At 38.2% G+C, this 22,950-nt stretch overlaps 1 protein-coding gene across 2 annotated transcripts; it reads left to right on the top strand.

The window, feature by feature from the left end:
• On the top strand, positions 1 to 22,885 carry LOC117982405 (netrin receptor unc-5-like). 2 transcript variants are annotated; one of them, XR_011236767.1, is made up of 11 exons: positions 1 to 178; positions 1,447 to 1,899; positions 10,247 to 10,425; positions 13,937 to 14,015; positions 15,379 to 15,549; positions 16,360 to 16,500; positions 18,639 to 18,773; positions 19,317 to 19,437; positions 20,287 to 20,402; positions 21,245 to 21,708; positions 21,976 to 22,885. XR_011236767.1 is itself a non-coding variant. In XM_034968758.2 (10 exons), exons 1-10 carry the CDS (start codon positions 109 to 111, stop codon positions 21,409 to 21,411), a joined length of 1,632 nt encoding a protein of 543 aa, XP_034824649.1. In that variant the 5' UTR covers positions 1 to 108; the 3' UTR covers positions 21,412 to 22,885. The 2 variants fall into 2 exon arrangements, 1 of the variants encoding a protein (XP_034824649.1); XM_034968758.2 differs by having other exon boundaries at positions 21,245 to 22,885.
• Positions 22,886 to 22,950: the final 65 nt, after the last annotated feature.

Genomic DNA, 22,950 nt, shown 5'->3' on the forward strand with positions numbered 1-22,950 from the left:
ATCCATGTCTCGCCCCTTGGAATTTTACATCGAGAATACGCAACGAATATTTTCATAGATGTTAAGGGAATCAACTTGTGTTTTTCGTGATAAGTGCTTATTTTAGTGATGTGTGTGGAAAATACGTTGCGGATTGCGTTTCTGATTAGTGTTGCTGTCGGAAAAGTAAGAAATGGAGGTATGTTTTCAAAAAATGTTATCTATCAAAATAATATACCTAACTAGGAAAGGTTTATGTCAGGCTATGTTTAGAAAACCTGTATTCCAGGATTTCCGGTCTTTGACCAAGATGCCCAATGCCATTGCCCGAGGAATTTTAACTTACATCCATGCTAATATTATAAATGCGAAAGTGTGTCTGTCTGTCTGCTAGCCTTTCACGGCCCAACCGTTCAACCGATTTTGATGAAATTTGGTACAGAGATAGCGTGCATCCCGGGGAAGGACATAGGCTACTTTTTATCCCAGAAAATATAAGATGGGATGGATTAGAGATTTTTTAAAACCTAAATCCACGCGGACGAAGTCGCGGGCATCAGCTAGTAAAATATAAAACTTGCGCACATTATTATTTCGCTGGAATTATTTTTATGCTATTTATTTTACTATCGCATGATTCAGTTGTGTAAATACCTACAACAGAAACGAGCTTTTTCGGGCCAATCAAGATTTTTGTTAGCTTTTTGAGCTTTTTCCCGCAAAAGCTCAACGGAATAAGAAGCGGACTAGGTAGGTATCTATTGATCATATATATTGCCCGATCAGGGCATCGTTCTCTAAGCTGTGATAGCCTCGTGGTTAGGATGTCCGCCTTCTAATAGAAGGTCGGGGGTTCGATTCCGGGCACGCACCTCTAACTTTTCGGAGTTACCTATATGCGTTTTAAGTAGGTGACGCGAGGAAACCTACGTAGGTACCTACCTTCTCCATAATGTTCTGAAGTCATTCTCAGAGAAAACTCTTGCTCTGTAGTGTGCCAGCGCTGACTTGCTCATGATGATGATGATGATGATAATTGTTCTCTAACTACAGAGTTACTAATCTCAAAGGACGAAGCAAGGATGTAGGCATAATAGCTATTAGGTATTAGCTTATGCTCGCGACTTCGTCCGACTACACAAATTTCTAACCCCTATTTTACCCCCTTAGAACCTGAATTTTCAAAAGTCTTTTCCTAGCAAATGCCTACGTCATAATAGCTATCTGCATGCAAAATTTCAGCCCGATCCATCCAGTGGTATGAGTTGTGCGTTGATAGATCAGTCAGTCAGTCAATCCTTTTATATATTTAAAGACTAGCTTATGCTCACGAATTCGTCCGCGTGGACTACACAAATTTAAACCCCCTATATTACCCCCTTAGGGGCTGGTTTGAGTGCTTTGATAGATCAGTCAGTCAGTCAGTCACCTTTTCATTTTATATATATAGATTTCCTCTCTTGACAGGTATGGAGCAAACGACGGAAAAAGAAACACGGCCAGAATACATCCACCCAGATGGTCTCCTAAACTTCGACCCATACCTATCCGACTTCAAACATGTAGTCGAGGAAGAAGACTACATCCCGTTGCCAGAAAACGACGAGACTATAGACGGCCTACCAATATTCCTAGTAGAACCAAAGAATTCCTATGTGCTGCGAACTAAACCAGCTACATTACTATGTAGAGCCGCTAATGCTTTGCAAGTTTTTTTTAAGTGTAATGACGTTAGGAGTGATAAGACTGTGCAGTTGGATCATGTTGATCCTCAGAACGGTGTAAGAGTGGTTGAAGCAGAACTAAATGTGACTAGGAATGAGTTAGAGGAGTATTTCGGGGGGAAGTTCAGCTGTGATTGCTATGCGTGGAATAGTAAAGGCAAGATACGGAGTCAAGGAGTCTTTATTGAATATGCTTGTAAGTATTTTCTCTTTTATAAATTATCTTTTTGTAAACACAAACGCGACGTAAACATTTGTGTCGTTATTTACCTATAGGCTATTTGATTATGTTTTAAAACAGGGCAATGAGGGACTAAGAACTAAGACGTTTTGAGGTTTTTTCTGCAGGAATCTTTCAATCAGTACCCTTATTATAAATGCGAAAGTGTGTTTGTTTGTTGATTTGTCCTTCAATCACGTCGCAAAGTTTTTTTTTTAATTTTTTTTTATTCAGATACAAGTTAGCCCTTGACTGCAATCTCAGCTGGTGGTAAGTGATGATGCAATCTAAGATGATAGCGGGCTAACCTGGAAGGGGTATGGCAGTTTTTATTAAACCCATACCCCTTTGGTTTCTACACGGCATCGTACCGGAACGCTAAATCGCTTGGCGGCACGGCTTTGCCGGTAGGGTGGTAACTAGCCACGGCCGAAGCCTCCCACCAGACCCAGACCAGAAATTCAGAAATTATAAAATTCCAAACCCCTGCCAGGAATCGAACGCGGGACCTCCCACTATTAAGACCACAGCGCTCACCACTGCGCCAGGGAGGTTGCAACGGATTGACGTGATTTTTTGCATCTGGACTCTGGAGAGACATAGGTTACTTTTATCCCAGAAAATCAAAAAGTTCCCACAGGGTTTTTAAAAAGCTAATTCCACGCGTACGAAGTCGCGGGCATCAGCTAGTAAATAATAATTATGTATCTAAAACCTGAGCGATTAATTCTGAAACCTCCACTCATCGCTGCATGTAGTCTATTTCATAATTAGATATTTTTTGCTCCGATGATCTCGGTTTGTTAAGTTGCCCAAAGTCGTTAGCATTAAAATATTCAGTTAGTTACGCTTCATTTACCCGTAACGATCCTCTGGAGCCATCTGCAGGCCATTTTTATTTATTACCATGCCTTTCCCACAAAATTTGGTTACTTAATAAATCATAATGTAGTTATTTTTCACAGTTAGATGATTTTCATTTTAATTTTGTAAAATAAGTGGTCTATTTTTTTAATTTTCAAATATCGTAAATGGATAAGTAGGTACATTATTTTAAGAAGAGCAATCTACATTTTTAATTTTGGTCCTAACATTTTCCCCGAAAATAAAAATTCACAAAAATGGACAGGTATTTATTTAAAAATATTATAAACTTTCAATTATTATTTTAGTAGCCGATGCCCACGACTTTGTACGCGTGAATTTAGATTTTTAAAACTCCCGTGGGAACTCTTTGATTTCCCGGGATAAAAAGTAACCTATATCACTCTCCAGGTCATTAACTATACCCATGCAAAAAATCACATCGATCCGTTGCTCTGTTCCGACGTGATTAAAGGATAAACCAACAAACCAATAAACCAACTAAGCAACAAATAAAAAGTAGCCATGTCCGTCTCCGGCATGTAAGCTCTGTACCAAATTTCATCAAAATCGGTTGAACGATTGGGCCGTGAAAAGCCAGCAGATAGACAAGACATACTGATAGACAGACAGACACACTTTCGCATTTATAATATTAAGTATGGAATGTATTTAGATAATATAAAAATAAAATTTGTTTACCAGCTCAAAGATTGGCTTTATATACCAAGAATGTGTACTGTACGGCAATACGTATTTATAACCATTTACCGTCGCACAGCTATGGAATGAACCTCAGATCTTTTAGAAGTTATTTATTTAATTTTCTACTAAATAAAACTTATTATAGTGTTAATGACTTTTTTAATGACAAATTTTAAATAATGCATGAATAGAAATAGACATTTGAATTATTAAAAACATGATGAGTATGAGTACACGATGACATCGCAATATTAATGAAATTAGATAATTTAGAAATAATTTTGCACGCCATGTTTGGCAGGATATGTAACTGATTACCTAACTTTTAAGACCCCCATGTAAATAATATACATGTACCTACCATATCTGAGCAAAATAAATAAATGATTATGATTATGATTATGATTATGAATAGTTTTGTAAACGTGTTTTTATATCATGGAATAGGTAACACAAGGCGCCAGCTTGGTGAAATAATTATTGTTAGCGTCAAAGGACGCCGGCACGCACGGTCGGGGGTCCGGAAACATAAGACGCTACATTATTAATATTTATAATGTCTACAAGTAAAGCATTTCACTATTGTATTCAGTTTATGTCAAAAAGTCAAAAAAAAGCTGTGATAGCCTAGTGGTTAGGACGTCCGCCTTCTAATCGGAGGTCGGGGGTTCGATCCCGGGCACGCACCTCTAACTTTTCGGAGTTATGTGCGTTTTAATGAAATAAATATCACTTGCTTTAACGGTGAAGGAAAACATCGTGAGGAAACCTGCATGCCTGAGAGTTCGCCATAATGTTCTCAAAGGCGTGTGAAGTCTACCAATCCGCACATGGCCAGCGTGATAGACTATGGCCAAAAACCCTTCTCACTCTGAGAGGAGACCCGCGCTCTGTAGTGAGCCGGTGATGGGTTGATCATGATGATGATGATTCAGTTTATGTACCTATTTGTATTATATTGAAAAAAAGTCGACCCCACTTTACGTGTAGGGAAGATTTTAGATAACCTATGTATAAAATGAAATAAAATAAAATAAAAATCTTTTTTTATTCGTATAAACTTTTACAAGTACTTTCGAATAGTCGGATGCATCTACCACTGGTTCGGAATGCCTTTCCTACCGAGAAGAACCAGCAAGAAACTCGGCGATATATATATCCACGCGAAGTCGCGGGCAAAACATAGTAAATGGGTATACCTACTTTAAATTAATAAGTACTTAAAACCCGCGCGAAGCCCGAGGCCAGTAGCTAGTATCTAAATATATAAAAGGAAAAGGTGACCGACTGACTGACTGACTGACTGAATGACTGGTCTATCAACGCACAGCTCAAACTGCTGGACGGATCGGGCTGTGGCATGCAGATAGTTATTATGACGTAGGCATCCGCTAAGAAAGGATTTTTGAAAATTCAACTCCTAAGGGGGTGAAATAGGGGTTTGAAATTTGTGTAGTGTGGACGTAAAAAGCATATTATACAGTCGCAGACTATGTAAACGATAAAAAAGCTTGGATTTGACTCGCTCCAGCAATGCACGGGGCTGCAATGGCTTGTATAGTACGGTATAATAACATTGTAAATTGAAAAATTAAAAAGAGCAACCGCCGAGTTTCTTGCTGGTTCTTCTCGGTAGGAACGGCATTCCGAACCAGTGGTAAATTAAACCTGACTATTCATAAGCACTTTTAAAAAGTTTACATGAATAAAAAAACATTCTATTCTATTCTATTCTATTCGTAGTCCACGCGGACGAAGTCGCGAGCATAAGCTAGTTCAACATAAATAGCCACCCCATGCAGGGTGATCTAGAAACATTTTTTATGTCACCATGTTGGAGTCTACGCAATGCCGTTATTATAGATTCGTCGACAGTTGAGTAAAACTTGGATAAATATAGAACACCTTCTGTGGTATGACCCAGTTCTGAAACTTCAAATCATCATTCTGAACTCAACACATCACCTCCTCCTCCTCTCAGACTGAAAAGGGTTTTGGGAGATTGGGAGATTTCACACACCTTTGGGAACATTATGAAGAACTCTTAGGCATGCAGATTTCTTTTTTTTTTTTTTTTTTAATTTATAACAAGCGTAGGTACACCAAATATTTACATTATTATTTTCTCGCCAAACTTGTGAGCCAGTTTGTTGGCGAGCTGGCGCTCCTTAAAAATAACTATAATCTACGTATTAAATTGTACTTATGTATGTAAACTTATATTCTAACTTATAAACTTATACTCAGATTAAGGATTGATCGCTGCAGCGAAATGAACGCTTTAGAGATCAATCCTCAATCTGAGGTAACAAACAAAATAAACTAAAATAAAAAACAAATAATGATAATAAATTAAACAGTAAGGGGGTCCCTAAGGAAGTGTTCCTTTAACTTTTTCTTAAGCACCCCCTCACTGACCTTATTCTCTTCCCTTAACCACTCTATGCCGTTGTAAATTTTAGGTACCAAAATTATATTCACTTAACCTTTCACCGTAGTAGTTACAGACTTTGGGTAACATGAATCTTGTCTTCCTATTACTTCTAGCGTTATCCCTAAGCTTCGTGGGGTTTTTAACAAGGTTTCCCTTCACCGTTAAAGCAAGTGATATTTTCATAGCTTCGAAAAGTTAGGTGCGTGCCCGGGATTGAGTCCCCGACCTGCGATTAGGACGCGGACGTCCTAACCACTAGGCTATCATGGTTCCCACCAGCATTACCCACAATAAAATCTCAATTTACAACTTTTTATAAACTTATCTTCCCTAAAGATAAAAGTTCAAAGCTTTTAAAAACCTTTTCACACGCCCGTTTGACAAAACCGCGTAAGTAACAAAATGATTCTAATCTACCTTTTTACATTACGTTCGATTGTTAGAGGGCAGATGTAACATTTTGAATATGCTACCGTTAGATAAGTACTATATTATATTCATTATTCATAGGCAAAGAGCCAGTAGCAAGTATCTATTAGGTATTCATTTTGAATTAAAAAATCTTTTCTTTTGGATGATGATGATAAGAAAAACAATGACTGCTTTGTTGTGGGTTTATTTTCAAACCACTGTCATAGCCACATATAGATCCGGAGGTGGGCGTTAATAGCTGTAACACAGTTTTTTAACTAACACAGCTATTATCGTTTCCCTAATGTATAAGTTTCTATGTAAATCTGAAGAATAAATTATAAATTTAGGATTAAGGTTTTTAAAAATCCTGTGGGAACTACTCAATTGAAACAAATACTTCAGTATATGAAAGTGAGGATATAAGACTGTTTGTTAGCGCACTTATAATAATTAATTATCTCTGACAGAAGTCACGTGATGTGTTGCATCACCATCTGGAATCGATTGGTATAAATGCGAGTGTTTGATGATTCTTAAGGCAGTCTGTGTTGACCCACAGACTCATTCGACTATTAAATGCTTTTGTGTTTAGGTCCCATTTCTGATTGAGTGGTTTCAATAGCAATTGTGCCCTAATCAAGTTAATATTGCAGTAAGGTTATTATGAAAGGCAAAACTCTCGATAAACCGCTGTGTGTCGTGGTTAATATTTAACTTCACTTCTGGTATGTTTATAATTTGAACAGTTTGAACAGAACAGGTTTGAAGGAAATCATCGTGACGAAACCTGTCAGTTCCAAGGGGTGTGAACTGTGAAGTCTGTTAATCCGCATTTCGTCAGCGCGGACTATGGCCAAACAGGAGATCGGTGCTCAGTAGTGGGCCAGTGATGGGTTGCTGATGATGATAATGGTGACTTACGGATGTTGAATGCATTATGCATAACAAAAAACCACCGGCTCTTTTTATATTACACCTAAACACAAAAGCAAGTTTTAACCTGTATTGCGTTAAACATAAGGGATATATTCCAATGACAGTAGAGGTAAAGCAATATCAGTTACAGTATAAGATTATGGTTTTAAAGAAACCACTCGAAAGCATTGTATTACCTTAATCCGGATAAAACTGGATACGGGATGAGCCGTTAATACAAAATCTTTATATTACGGGCATGATCGTTGTATTACCGATCTGCTTCGCGTCATAAAAGTACAGTTGTGAACAAAAATGTTCTAGGTTGAAGTCTTTAGAAAATAATTTCATTTATAGGATCCAATTTTTGCTATAAATATTCGATCTAATATTAACTGCAATTTGTAAAGTTAAATTTTCCAGCTAATCCTTCGCGTGCGAGGCCGACTCGCACTGTTTTTAGGGTTCCATACCTCAAAAGGAAAATGGAACCCTTATAAATAGGATCACTTTGTTGTCTGTCTGTCCTTCTGTCCATCGTGTCTGTTAAAACCTATAGGATACTTCCCGTTGAACTAGTCTAGAATCATAGAATTTGGTAGTTAGGTAGGTCTTACAGCACAAGTAAAGGAAAAAATATATCTGAAAACCGTGAATTTGTGGTTACATCACAAAAAAAACCGGCCAAGTGCGAGTCAGGCTCGCGCAATGAGGGTTCCGTACTACAGTCGTATTTTTTCGACATTTTGCACGATAATTCATAAACTATGATGCATAAAAATAAATAAAAATCTGTTTTAGAATGTACAGGTGAAGACCTTTCATATGATACCTCACTTGATATAGTCACTCACTTCAAAAGTTGAAAATACTAATTATTAATTCATGACCACAATTTAATTTTTTTGTGTGATCTAACCCTAAATTCACGGTTTTCAGATTTTTCCCCAAATGTCAGCTATAAGATCTACCTACCTGCCAAATTTCATGATTCTAGGTCAACGGGAAGTACCCTGTAGGTTTCTTGACAGACAGACAGACAACAAAGTGATCCTATAAGGGTTCCGTTTTTCCTTTTGAGGTACGGAACCCTAAAAAATGTGTCACACTTTTGCGAGTGCTGGTACTGCATTGCGACCCGGGCGGGCACGGGGCGGGCGACCGGTAGAGCGAGTTTTTTGCAGTCTAGACGCGATACTGCTGTGCTGCTGCTACAAGAAGGTATAATACAAGCTTTACACAAGTTTAAAAAATGTGTTAAAAGTATGCTCCTAAAAAAAGCATATTATACAGTCGCAGACTATGTAAACGATAAAAAAGCTTGGATTTGACTCGCTCCAGCAATGCACGGGGCTGCAATGGCTTGTAAAGTACGGTATAATAACATTGTAAATTGAAAAATTAAAAAGAGCAACCGCCGAGTTTCTTGCTGGTTCTTCTCGGTAGGAACGGCATTCCGAACCAGTGGTAAATTAAAACTACCTGACTATTCATAAGTACTTGTAAAAAGTTTACATGAATAAAAAAACATTCTATTCTATTCTATTCTAAGCGAGTGGCCGCGGTTTTGTCCACGACAGTTCATAAACAAGCCTGTACTTGGGCCTGCACAGACGAGCCACTGAAAACATTTAGAGAACTCGATAATATCCGCGACTTCGTCCGCGTGGACTTAGGTTTTTAAAAATCCCGTGGGAACTCTTCGATTTTGCGGGATAAAAAGTAGCCTATGTCCTTCCTCGGGATGCAAGCTATACATACCAAATTTGTTGAAAGGATAGCCGTGAAAAGCTAACAGACAGACAGACACACTTTCGCATTTATAATATTATAGTATGGATTGTCAGGGATGCAGGTTTCCTCACGATGTTTTTCATCACCGTTAAAACAAGTGATATTTAGTTGCTTAAAAACACACATAACTCCGAAAAGTAAGAGGTGCGCGCCCGGAATCAAACCCCGGACCGAGAAGGCCAAGGTCTCTACTACTAGGCTATCATCGCTTTTACTGCTTACCCTTTAGGTAAATCGTAATCCAGCAAAAAAATCAATAAAAGTCCTCGCTAATTTTTGTCGCAGCGTTAATTCTAGAAGCTATTAGAGTTAAGTCACTAAGGCAACTCGAGCACCCCAAAGTGTGACAAGCAGTGCTCGAATTAACGAGCGGATATAATGTTTCCTGCACTTTTCCGCGCCGCGGGCAGGGCGGGGGTGGAAAACACTCGTTAAAAATTACGATTTAAATTGACACTTCTCAAATGTATGTGAAATCGTAGAGATTATTTTTGTACCCGTCAAGTTTCCGACGTAAAATGGGTATTCAGTTTTCTGAATTAAACTTAATTTTTTTTTTTTTTTAAAGAATATTAGCCATGTTAAATGGCTAATATTCCCCTTTCCTCTCCAACTAAGCGTCAAGCTTGTGCTAGGAGTAGGTACGACAATAGTGCAACGGGCGGGGTTTGAACCGTCGACCTTTCGGTTTTCAGTCCACTCCTATACCGGTTGAGCTATTGAGGCTTGTAATGAAAAGAAAAATTGGTGAGCTACATGATTGGCAAACTAGAAATCTATTACGGTTTACGAAACATAGCCCGAACGCTTACTATAAGATTTTAGGTCTCGCCAATGTTGATAGTATTTGAGAGTGAAAACACAATGACATCAAAGTAAAATGGAGCTAAAGCGCCTTGAATTGAAGTCGAAAATTCAATACCACTGATTATAATTTCGCAACGTTTCCGCTTGGAGCGCTGGCTGTAGATGTGTAGACAAACTTGAGCTTCAAAACAAGGCAGGTTAACTATAACGCTGAAGTGTTTCGTCACTCGAATACTATCAAGGTTGCTGAGACATAAAATCTTGTACTAAGCCGCTGACAGCCGGATGGACGAATAGGGTAGGCTTAGTAATAGGGTCCCGTTGGCAACCTTTGGGTACGGAACCCTAAAAAGAACCCATAAATTAATCCTGAATATTATTTTCTAACAGATATCAAGAAGCAATTCGTCCAGCAGCCCCAGTCAGCGACCGTGGAGGCTGGTAGACAAGTGACTTTCCACTGCAGCCCGCCGCCCGCTGCACCACCCGCCACCATCAAGTGGGTTCGCAACGGAGTCACCATCGAAGCCACGGATGAAACTCTTGTACTGCCCAGAGTTGGTTTACAGGTATGTATAACATCTTTGCAACAAAATTGTTGAGGATGTGGCAGTGCCATGGACACGGCGCAACACATTCTGGCAGTCCCCAGCTTGACCGATAGAGACGGGAGTGAGGCAAGACCTTTCCCTGCCAGCCGTGGGTAAAGCCATGGCGATAGGTCTTGTAAGGCGGTAGAGTCCTCAGATGTGCGACATCATCGTAGAGTCAGCGGAGTGCAAGAGAGAGGATGATGATGGGTTGTGCGAACGTGTTTAGAGTCGGCGGGGTGCAAGAGAGAGGACGATGATGGGTTGTGCGAACGTGTTCAGAATCGGCAGAGTGCAAGAGAGAGGACGATGATGGGTTGTGCGAACGTGTTCAGAGTCGGCGGAGTGCAAGAGAGAGGACGATGATGGGTTGTGCGAACGTGTTCAGAGTCGGCAGAGTGCAAGAGAGAGGACGATGATGGGTTGTGCGAACGTGTTCAGAGTTTGCGGAGCGCAAGAGGGAGGATGATGATGGGTTGTGCGAACGTGTTCAGAGTAAGCGGAGCGCAAGAGAGAGGACGATGATGGGTTGCGCGAACGGGTTTGGTGATTGATCCCGTTGCGCATTGACGTGATTTTTGTATGGATAGGTATAGTTAAAGACATGGAGAGTAACATAGCCTACTTTTTATCCCTGAAAATCAAAGAGTTCCTACGAGATTTTAAAATCCCTAATCCCAAATCCACGCGGACAAAGTCGCGGGCATCGGTTATTTTTTATTTTTTTTATTGCGTGATAGGCTTGACGATAATCATATGATGAGGTTTAGCTTGGAATGCGTTTGCCTTGCTAGTAAGGAAAACTGGATATTTCGCAATTTCCATGAAAGCGAAGCCACGGACAGTAGCTAGGTATCCATAATGAAAATTCTTTATTTAAAACGTTTTGTAGAGTAAAAATAAGAGTAAATGATTGCATAACATCTCAAAACAATGCTCTCAGCGTCTGCTCGCGACAGTGAAGCCGAGATAAAAGCAACCTGCTTCTTGGCCGTTATCCAGCGCGCGGCGCACCTGCAAGCAGTCTGCGTGTTTCTGAAGGGCCTTTTACTAGCTTATGATAACATGAGATAATGTTATTCCTGCGTTATTCAACTTTCAAATGAAATAGGGTATTGTGACTTATAAGGCATGACAAGCTTGTACATTATGTTCTTTGCTGTTATCTACATGAAAAGATCATCTTTATGTGAAACTAGCTTATTCCTGCAACTTTGTACGCGTGGACTACACAAATTTCAAACCCCAATTTTATCGAATTTTCAAAAATCCTTACTTAGCGGATGTCTAACGTCTATCTGCATGCCAAATTTCAGGCTGATCGGTCCTGTAGTTTGAGCTGTGCGTTTATAGATCAGTCAGTCAGTGAGCTTTCTCTTTTATAGGTACATATTATATTTAGACTAGCCGATGCCCTCGACTTCGTCCGAGTGGATCAAGTTTTTTTAGTCTCGTGGAAATACTTTAATTTTCCAGGATAATAATTACTCTATGCCCGTCTCCAGATGTACCTAAGCTGTGATGATCCAGATGTACCCGCGACTTTTCGTTTTTCAAAATCCTCGGGAACTCTGTATATGTTATGTAGTCTGTAGTCTGTATATGTTAATCTATCTCCATTCCAAATCCGTCCAGTAGGTAGTTTTTGCGTGAAAGATTAACAAACATACACACACACATAAGTCAAAGTCAAAGTCAAATGATTTATTCAAAATAGATACCTAATAAATTACTTTTTTGATAGTCAGATGTTGGATTTGTAAGATATAGTGGTGATAATTATTAAGCTACGAGGGTTCCAAACGTGCCCAGGTCTGAGAAGAGCCCACAACAAACTCAGCCGGGTATTCTTTTTATTATCACCACTTTACTTACACAGATACGTACACACAAACTTTCGCCTTTATAATATTAGTGTGATGTGATTATGTATATGGATTAGAGGTGTCAAATACAGGTTCATGTGTGTATCACAATATTATCACGTGTTACAGACAAATATTTAATAATTATTAACGTTACATTATTTTGTTACAAAAAAAAAATTGCTTGAACCGTGAGGCGCAAGCAGAAAAATGGGTGCAATCGATTTTCGACCTTATTGACATACGTCAGAAAACAGCATTTTAGCAATCTATGAATTATACTGAGCAAGAATATGACAAAAAACAACTTTCTCATAACCGTCAATAAGGTCGAGATTTGCTTGCACCGATTTCACCATGAGGCGCAAGCAGATAAATGGGTGCAAGCGATTTCCGACCTTATTGACATAGGGAACAACATTTTAACAATCTATGAATGATACCTAGGTACTGAACAAGAATATGACAAAAAACAACTTTCTCATAACCGTCAATAAGGTCGAGAACTAGGGTATAGCTTGTATTTAACTCGATTGATTTAAATTTTAAATTTTACTCTTAATAGGTACCCAATGCATACCTTCGCGACAGGTCGAAATGGCAATCGGGGAGGGAATGCCCCGCACACCCGCACGGCCCCTGTGCTAACCCAGTGCGGGCGAGCGAGGGTGACGTGCGGGTGTGCGGGGTGTCACCCCCGCCTCATACCCCGATTGCCATCTCAACCTGTCGCGGAATACAGTACCTAGTACCTACCTATGTATGTAAAAATAAAAACAAGTAGAACGATAAAGCAATGTCAAGTAGATACCTACAATACAATAGGTAGGTAAGTTTACCTAGTTACCTATAAAAAAATCTTTTTAGTAGGTAACTACTATATTTATTATCATACATTTCTACATATTTATTATCATACGAATTATAAAATGATGATGATGATTTCTAAAAAGAACAATACCACTTCACGTACCTAACCTATTACCTATAATACTTAAATGTATGATAATACCTACACTTTGAAAAACATTTTCTCATACGATTTATAAAATGACGCAAGTATTTCCAAAAAGAACAAATCTACTATAATAGGTATTATTAACGCGCGACACAAATCTATCACAACACAAAAATGTACCTAATCTACATTATTTTGCCTAATCTACATTACAATTATTCGCATTAAATATTTATCGACACTCAAGTTCACAAATAAATAAAACTGCATTCAAAATTTATTACGAAACAAACAAAATGATAAAAATACTAGCCGCATACTCGTATCATCACAGTCAACATGTAACAGGCCAATACGAAAATTCGATGTAATAATTATTCACCGTCGAATCGCGACGATATTTGTATTCAGCTGTACCTACCTAATATATTTTATTCTAATATCGTCGCTCGGTCGCGCCGCGCGCGGCGTATCAAAGATCGAACGCCTGAGTTATTTTTTAGGAAGGATTTTCTCAAATTTTCACTACTTATTATATATTGTATTCAATTTTGTTTTAATCTAAAAACGAATATCTTGAATACATTTATATATTTAATAAATTTATTAGGTACATTATTTTTTGACACCTCTAATATGGATATTAAAATATTGTTTGTTTGTACAGGACATGGCGAATTATACATGCATCGCTGAGAACATCGCCGGGCGGCGGGAGTCCGACACGGCCGTGTTGTCAGTTTATGGTAGGTTTATTCCCAAAGAGCAATATCGCTGGGAAATGAGATGAAATATTAATCATTCAACCGTTTTTATTAAAAATATTTCATTCATCGAGCACCTCGTATCTGTTGCAGACTGCAATATATTATTATTCAATGTATTTTCCGAGTATCGGGTTCATGGATTGAGTTCGATAAAACTCAGTTTAAAAAAATATATTTATTGGAAATCAACTAGGTATTTGCGTCACTTGCGCTCTACTTCTGATTCCCGATTGACCTTTGATTGTTTTATACTTACTTATACTTAATATAATTATCAGTACCCGTAGTACAAGATTTTACGTCTCACTAAACCAAACCAAATTCGAGAGTTGAAATACTTCCGCGTTACAGTAAACTGGATCTTAAACGTCTTGTTTTAAAGCTCAAGTTTGTCTACACTTCTACAGCCAGCGCTCCAAGCGGAAACATTGCGAAATTAAAATCAGTGGCATTGAATATTTGACTTCAATTCAAGGCTGTTTAGGTCCATTTTACTGTAACACGGAAGTATTTCGACTCTCGAATTTGGTTTGGTTTAGTGAGACGTAAAATCTTGTACTGTGAGGGTGCTGAGCTAGTGAGTAAACCGTATAGTAAGTACTATAGTACGCGACATACCCCGCACACCCGCATAGCCCCCACGCTAAACCAGTGCGGGCGAGCGCGGGTGACGGGCGGGTGTGCGGGACATCCCCCCCGCACACCGCCTCATCCCCGAATTGCCATTTCAACCCGTCGCGGACTATACCAGTGTATCGATTTTTCTCTAAAGAAGTTTCTGCAGTTGATCACCTCTTTAGAAATAGGTCAATACTGTAAGGTGCCCACGAAGGAAAAATAACTCGAAGACGATTTCACAAGTTTATTTGTCGGTTTTCATTACAGAACTACCTGCCTATTAGGCCACACGGCTTTTATATTATTTATCATGAATGAATTCAGCTATTAATCGAAATGACGTGAAGTTACCTTCGTTCATTACTTACGATTCGTTTTCAAAGTATCTTAATTAAAGTCATTATTATGTTAACAAACAAATATATGTAATACTACTTTGATAAATAATTTTAGTAATTTTAATGATTAGCAAGCTTAGTAAGTAAGTTACTTTAAATAGATATGCAATTTAGGGATGTGTATTGTCAACAACATTTGATTGAATGAATCACATAAGGTTTAGGTTGCAATATTCTTCATTCAATCAAATGTTTCCTTCATATTATTTTTAATGCGCTCTATTAATTATGGCCATAGTATTTAACTCATTACAAATATTAATATTTATAACATGATTTCTAACAATACGAACAGTAATTTTTAACCAATTTATTTGTTTACCCAGTAAATGGCGGCTGGTCGGAATGGTCACCCTGGCTCCCCTGCCGGTGTGGCGCGCAGACCAGCGGCAGACGAAGATCCAGGACATGCACTGAACCAGCACCGACCAATGGCGGTGTGCCGTGTAGAGGACAGGCTTCGCAGAGTGATGAAGACTGCCTTAGTTGTCAGAACGGTAAGCAGTTTTTCCCTTTTAGTTTTTTTGATACCAGACAATGATATTTCACAACGGGCTGTGCGGGCAGCGGCACGCGCGTTACGCAGTCTTAAACGCGACGACGACTTATTTATTTTATACATTGAGATAAAAGTAAACACTAGGTTGTTAGCTTCTAATTATTATAGAAGCCTGTTTAGATGATTAGGATTCTTACTTTGAAATAATACAGCAGATGCTTTGCTTGATTTTTAATTACTTAGTATTTGGCCTTACCTGACAAATAATTGATAAATGATAACTTTCATTAGTAATCATTGGATTTAATTTATCATCATTATTAAAGCCCACTGTCTTAACTTCTCTTCTTTATACTAAATCTCACACGTGCGTGAACTGACCCCCTTGATAAAGGACCCCGGATGGGTTTGAAACTAGTCGGGCTAACGTCGACTGGATACATGAGCATAGCCGTAGAAATATATACAATGATATTCCGTTATTTCTAGGGTTCCGTACCTCAAAAGGAAAAAAGAAATCCTATAAGGATTCCTTTATAGGACCTTAAAAACCTAATTCCACGCGAATCAAGTCGCGAGCATCAGCTAGGAACTATATAAAGCCAGCATAAGCCTGGTGCACTTCGTCCGCGCGTTGTGCCAGATCCTTTTTTCACGCACAAATATGCCCATGCAAAAAATCACGTCAATGCCCACCGTTGCGACGTGATTGAAGGACAAAACAACAAACCAACAAATCAATTAACCAATAAACCAACAAACAAACACACTTTCGCATTTATAATAAGGGCACTGATTATTAATCTAGGTTCGTGGTCACCCTGGAGTGCCTGGTCGTCGTGCAGCGAGGAGTGCGTGAGGGTGCGTCGAAGACAGTGCATCGGAACTTGTGCTGGATCCACGCTGCAGCACGCTGCTTGCGTCGATGGACTGTGTTCTGCTGGACTTAGTAAGTACCTACTTTCTTTGATTTTTAAAAATCTGACCTCATTCCTTGTCTACTGTCTCGGTCTAGGTAGATTTGGTACAAGATTTTACGTCTCACCAAACCAAACCGAATTCGAGAGTCGAAATACTTCCGCGTTACAGTAAAATGGACCTAAACAGCCTTGAATTGAAGTCAAATATTCAATGCCACTGATTTTAATTTCGCAATGTTTCCGCTTGGAGCGCTGGCTGTAGAAGTGTAGACAAACTTGAGCTTTAAAACAAGGCATTTAAGATCCAGTTTACTGTAACGCGGAAGTATTTCGACTCTCGAATTTGGTTTGGTTTGGTGAGACGTAAAATCTTGTACTACGGGTACAGGGCGTTGATGGATCAGTCAGTGAGTCAATGCTTTTCTTTTGATATACAAAATATTTAGATAGGGAGAATAAATTCATGTATAGGTGACGCTTATTGAACGTTTGAATGTTTAAGTAATTAAGGGTATCGTCGCAGTAGCTTCATTTTAGCGGGAAATGGGAAACGCGCCCTGCGTATTTGCAGCTGGGTAACAAGAACTTCAGAGCATTCTAGAAATTTGGCATCACTTACACGAGCGGTTGCCATCACCAAGCTTAGGTTTAGAATTATTATATTTAGACGATGTTAACGAGAAAGGTCGCCTGTTCAAACCCCACCCGTTGCACTATTGTCGTACGTACTCCTAGCACAAGCTCTACGCTTCATTAGAGGGGAAACGGGAATATTAGTCATTATTAACATGGCTAATATTCCCTAATAATATAATAAATATTTTCTACAAAAAAAAGCAAATGTGTTTTTTCGAAACATAATATAGGACATTTCACCGCGATTAATAGCCTCATCTGGTGACAGAAGGGCTGGCTCATTTTTTGCGCAACGGATCAGCCTGGCTGTCCAGCGCGGAAATGCAGCCAGTATTCTTGGCACCATTCCACGCGGTCATGATTTATATAGTAATTAGATAAGGCTAGCTTTAAGTTTTATTGTAATATTTAAAAAAAATATATATAGAAATAAACTATTTTTCTTCATAACTTTATATACCTACTAGATGATGCCCGCGACTTCGTCCGTGTGGATTTAGGTTTTTAAAATTTCGTGGGAACTCTTCAATATTCCGGGATAAAAAGTAGCCTATATCCTTCCCCGGGATACAAGCTAACTCTGTACCAAATTTCATCTAAATCGGTTGAACGGTTGGGCCGTGAAAAGCTAGCAGACAGACAGACAGACACTTTCGCATTTATAATATTAGTATGGATAAATTGTTCATGTAAAACTTTTATTTATTATTGGAAGGTGCTCATTAGTGTTTTAAGTTTTTCTTAAAGCATGTTGTAAAGTGCTAAGAATATTTTTATGCAAAAAACTTAATATTTTCTCCATAATGTCACACAAAGCATCACTATTAGTAATAATTATTATTGAACCTAGTTAATATAATGGTGGAAACTGTTGTGTTCGCAGTTTCTCACCATTTAATTAACACTTCCCATGGTTTTTGTTTAGCATAACTAGCTACGAACAAAGCCACAAGTTGATCGAGGAATGTCTAGAAAAAATTCTTTAATTATGGTGCTTATTAATGATTTTACTTTCAAATTCATTGTAGTTATTTTGTTATCTAATCAAGCGTTAAGTTTAGTTGAGGATATTTAAATGTTAATTAAAATATTTATTTATATTAATTTATGATGAATAAACACACTTCTACAAAAAAAGACTACTTAACTTATATATGCAACAAGTTAGTTATGTAGATAATAGATATACAAAAGTACTTCAGAATAACTACGTTACTTTAACATTTCCTTATGCTCGTGACTTCGTCCGCGTGGACTACACAAATTTCAAACCCCTATTTCACCCCCTTAGCAATAAACTTAACAACAATAACAAACAAAACAAAATGTGTGAATTTGCAATTATTGAAAACACGATACGCGTACTCTACCGACAGTTTTGTAACGGTACTGGTTGCTCGACACTTTAATCTAGTGATGACGTCACTATAATGGCAGCCACGCGCGTTAGCAATTTGCGGGACTTATAGTTTGTTAAGTTTGTGCTGGCAGTGCACCGCACACATCGTTCCTAACTTCAATAATGTTGTAGGGATCTACAAGAACAACTTAACACTGTACGTGGGTATCGGCATCACGGTGGCCATGCTGGCTGCTGGTGCTGCCATCCTCTACGTGTGGTGCAAGTACAGAAGCGTCCGGCCGGGGTACACCGCTGCCAGGACAGGTAATATAGTGCATTACTGTCCAGGGCGGAAATAAAGCAATCGCCGGCCGCGTAGGATATTAGAAGGACGAGGCGAAGCCGAAGACTTCCGAAGTGGATTTAAAAAGATCTGTGTAGGCCCTACTGGCCGCTACAGCGTCACGGGGGGGGGGGGGGGGCTATGTCCCGTGGCGTGACTCCACGTCCGGGTGACGTTAGAAATCGGGGACCTCGCCTTCGCCGGCGAAGACGCTGACAGATGAGCTGCTAGCCGATTCCTTTTAAACTAAACAAGGCTGTTAATTGCTATTTTGGCCAAGACTTGTATAATAGTAGTAGTATTTTTTCTTCTTTTTGCGGAGAAACAATGAACAAATGAATTCAAGAAAAAACTTTAAAAAAAAAGCAAGTGGAAGAATAGATATTTATCTGTTTATAATTAAGTCTGTCGTGCCATAGTTTTAAGAACTTGAATGATTAAATAATAGATTTGACAAAAGACACAAATGCATATTATTGAAGATGTGCTCGACGTATTTATATACTAACAAAGTAATTTGTCAGGTATCCCAAAGACGTATTCAGGAAGAGACAAGGGTAATGCCGCTCCAGATCTTACGAGGACCTGTAATGAGTACTGGATGAGGCCTGACAACCATTACGATATGCCGCAATTGAGAGACAGGTAAATTGTGACAACTCACAAAGATATTCACTTAGTTAAGCCGCGGATACCTACCTACCCCTGTAAGTTTTACTCACGTAAGCAGCTTACATAATTAACTTACGACTTTATTAATGTAAACACTCTGACAAGTACACCAAACCCCTATGTTAATCCATTAAGAGTTGAATTTTCCAAAAAACCTTTCTTAGCGGATGCCTATTGCCTACATTATAATAGCTATCTGTATGCCAAATGACAGCTCGATGCGTCCAATGGTTTGAGCTGTAAGTTGATAGGTCAGCCAGTCAGTCAGCTTTTCCTTTTATATTTATTTAGATGTTCCTTAGTAAATTTGTTGTCAATTAATTACGTAAGCTACTTACGTAAGTAAAATTTATAGTTGTACTTACGGTCTTAGCACGATTAGGTCTAATTTTGATTGATATAATTAATATGGTCTTGGATTGTAGTAATAAAATGATGTGCTTTTTTGTATAGCGGTAGTTTATGGGGCTAGAATTCATTATTAAAGAGAAAAAAAATCATGATTTTTATTTATTTTTGCCATGAACGTAACACTGTACGGAAGGTGATTAATGACGTCACAATGCATAAACGACAAAAATAGAGTAGGTAAGTTCTTTGGGAAAATATTTTTATGTTAAAAAAATTAAAAACTTTTGTCGTTTACTCCTAGTGACGTCATTAATCGCTTTCCGAACAGCGTTACGTTAATAATTAATTATTTTAAAAACAAATAAATAAAATGTTTTTTTTTTTAATTATTTATAGCCCGATAAACTACTGCTATATAAAAAATCACGTCATGTTATTACCACAGTACAAGACCCCATTTTGATGTTGTAGCTACGCATCTCCGTTTGGCAACAGGAGTAGACAGCAGTCCTCAGCCGGTAGCAATCACTACGAAATGAAGCCTTACAGTCCGTCTGGGGACTCGGCTTCAAGTTGCTACACTAACTGTAAGTTATACCGCTAATACCATACTGAAATTATAATCCTACCTGTAACACCCCGCACAGCCTATATCACATTACCGTTATTGCCTTAGATAATACAGGGTGTAATTAGAACGCTGGCGAAAACTTAGCGGTGTTATTTTACTACCTAAACACAATCCAATAACAATAACTATTTACCCACTTACTTGTAGTTTAGTAATTTAGTTCTTTTCAATTGCGCAATGTAAAGTTTGCAAAACTCAGGGCCAATGTCCCACCTACAACGTGGCGTTGACCCTGCAGCACCTATCTACACAAAGTTCGTTGTCCTCTAGCCCTACAGTCCGTCCAGGCACTCGGTTTCCAGTTGCTACACTAATTGTAAACTATACCATTAATACCATACTGAAATTATAACCTATAACACCCCGCAAACCCTATAATATCCTATTTGCTTATTGTATAAGGATACCACAGACGATAGACAATAAATACAAAGTTGCTCGACGTTCTATGTAACTATTATGTTGTTCGACCTTCTATGTAACTTACTAGGATCATACATAATAAAAAATTCGTCTAACATCCATTGCCTAGATCAATAATTTTCTGGGTCATTACTTAATGTATTGTAAGTAATAGGTACTAATATGAATATATTTTTTAAATATAATGTTGTTGCATTCGCTGGAAATAACTGAAAACTGGATGGAGAAATTAGCCTTTTACCTACCTATAAAAATTTAAGCCAACGTGAACGGGTGGGATTTGAATAAGTTTTACACAAGTCGCAATTAAAAAAAAAAAAATTAAAGATGGTTTTGGCTATTGCATCTGCATTCTTAAAAGTTTTTGTTTTGCAGCTAGAACCATGACGTCACGATCTAGCGAGTGTTCGTCTTCACAACTAGCGGAACTGGTGACGTCATCACCCACCTCCCACTCGAAGGTCGACGTGGCGGTGACTCTACCTCCTGGACCTATGGAGAACAGCTATAGAGACAAAATCTGCTTAACCATAGTCAAATAGAAATTACAGAACAAAACAACGGGTCTATAGCCGTGATTACACATGTAAGTTTTACTCACGTAAGTAAATGTATCAACTTACGTAAGTTGTAAGAATAAACAATAAACTAATTAAAATAGTGTTTACATGAGTAAATATGTCGTAAGTTAATAACATAAGCTACTTACGTGAGTAAAACTTACAGGTGTAATCGCGGCTTATTAATTAATTTTTGTAAGCGAAAGTGTGGGATTTCTGCATTTAGGGCGCGCACACACGATCAATCTTTGTCATTGCTTTGAGCAAAATAAGCCGATAGTATACCTAATCAGTAATCATTAAAAAGTTTGTTGTACTACGGTTTTTTAGTTTTACATTTTTGTAATGTAGAAACTTTTTGGAGTAGATCTATTTTTATTAATAATTTATTTCAATTTTTGAGCTTGACTTTGTTTTTTATATCTTTTTTAGGTTTTAGTTCATAAGTTAATTAAATGGTTAATTTGAAAGTCGGTGAAAGTTGTTAAATTGTTCTAATCTTTGGAAAATATTGTGTCAAAATTATTACTTATCACTACGAAGTAGTTTAGCAAGCATATTGCGTTAAAAGCGACATCCAAATTCTGTGCTAACCTAGCTGGCAAACTACAAAGGTGTTCAATAGCAATAAAAATTGCATCCAGCAATCATTGTCATATCAATGCAATTTCTGCAAATTATATCAACTAAAACTGGAATTCATGGTTAAGATAGACGCTTCTTTAGGAGACCATTCGTTGATATGACGTGTCATATCCAACCTTAATACATTGTATAAAGGTTGAATACGACACAATATGTCGTCTCAATGGTCCCCTAAGGCGGCCCCTATCTTGAGTATTAATTCCAGTGTAAAACTTGCAGAAATTGACTTGCTGCAAGAGTTCACACATTGGCAACAGATATGCAAGTGACTTGCCAAATCAGGCTTCAAGTTTGATTGCTAGTGTATACTTAACTTATTATTATTTCATAACATTTGGATGATAGTTTGATGACGTAATTTCTCACGGGGGGTGATCTTTAGTGTTGTTCCATTTCGGCCACCCCATCCATTTACGGACTTGGGCCATCATTGCTTAACTTTACGAGCACAATCTAATTAGGACATCAGTGGTGCTGCAACTAGTTGCGCTACCAACAAAATGTATACTTACAGCTCTATGGTGGGTACCTCACTTCATGCCCGCTTGGTTGCGCAACCAAGTGGACACCAGGTGAGGTTGCGCCACCACTGGTGTCCTAATGAGATAGTGCCCTAAAATTATATGTATTCCTTAATTTGCGAAAGACTGAATGTAATCCAACGAGCTAATTAGAGCCAATTCAAATTGCATTTAGATTAAAAAAAATGTAATGCCAATTAAACTTTTTTTATTGATGTAGCGTTGTATACAGACTGTAAATATTGTATTTAAACTGTGATATTTTATGAAATATAAATGAATCTTGTACAAATTAATCTGCGTTTATCTTCGTTGTTTTTCCAAAAAATAAAATAAGCACCTATTAGTCTTTCAA

The sequence above is a fragment of the Maniola hyperantus genome, chromosome 5 (assembly GCF_902806685.2).
Source record: "Maniola hyperantus chromosome 5, iAphHyp1.2, whole genome shotgun sequence".
NCBI lineage: Eukaryota > Metazoa > Arthropoda > Insecta > Lepidoptera > Nymphalidae > Maniola > Maniola hyperantus.

Excerpts from the sequence above, each read along its gene's own strand:
- LOC117982405 (XM_034968758.2), top strand. The coding sequence starts at position 109 with ATGTGTGTGGAAAATACGTTGCGGATTGCGTTTCTGATTAGTGTTGCT. Across the intron at positions 19,438-20,286 it reads ATGCCGCAATTGAGAGACAG|CTACGCATCTCCGTTTGGCA; the intron begins GTAAATTGTGAC and ends TTGATGTTGTAG. Across the intron at positions 20,403-21,244 it reads TTCAAGTTGCTACACTAACT|CTAGAACCATGACGTCACGA; the intron begins GTAAGTTATACC and ends TTTGTTTTGCAG.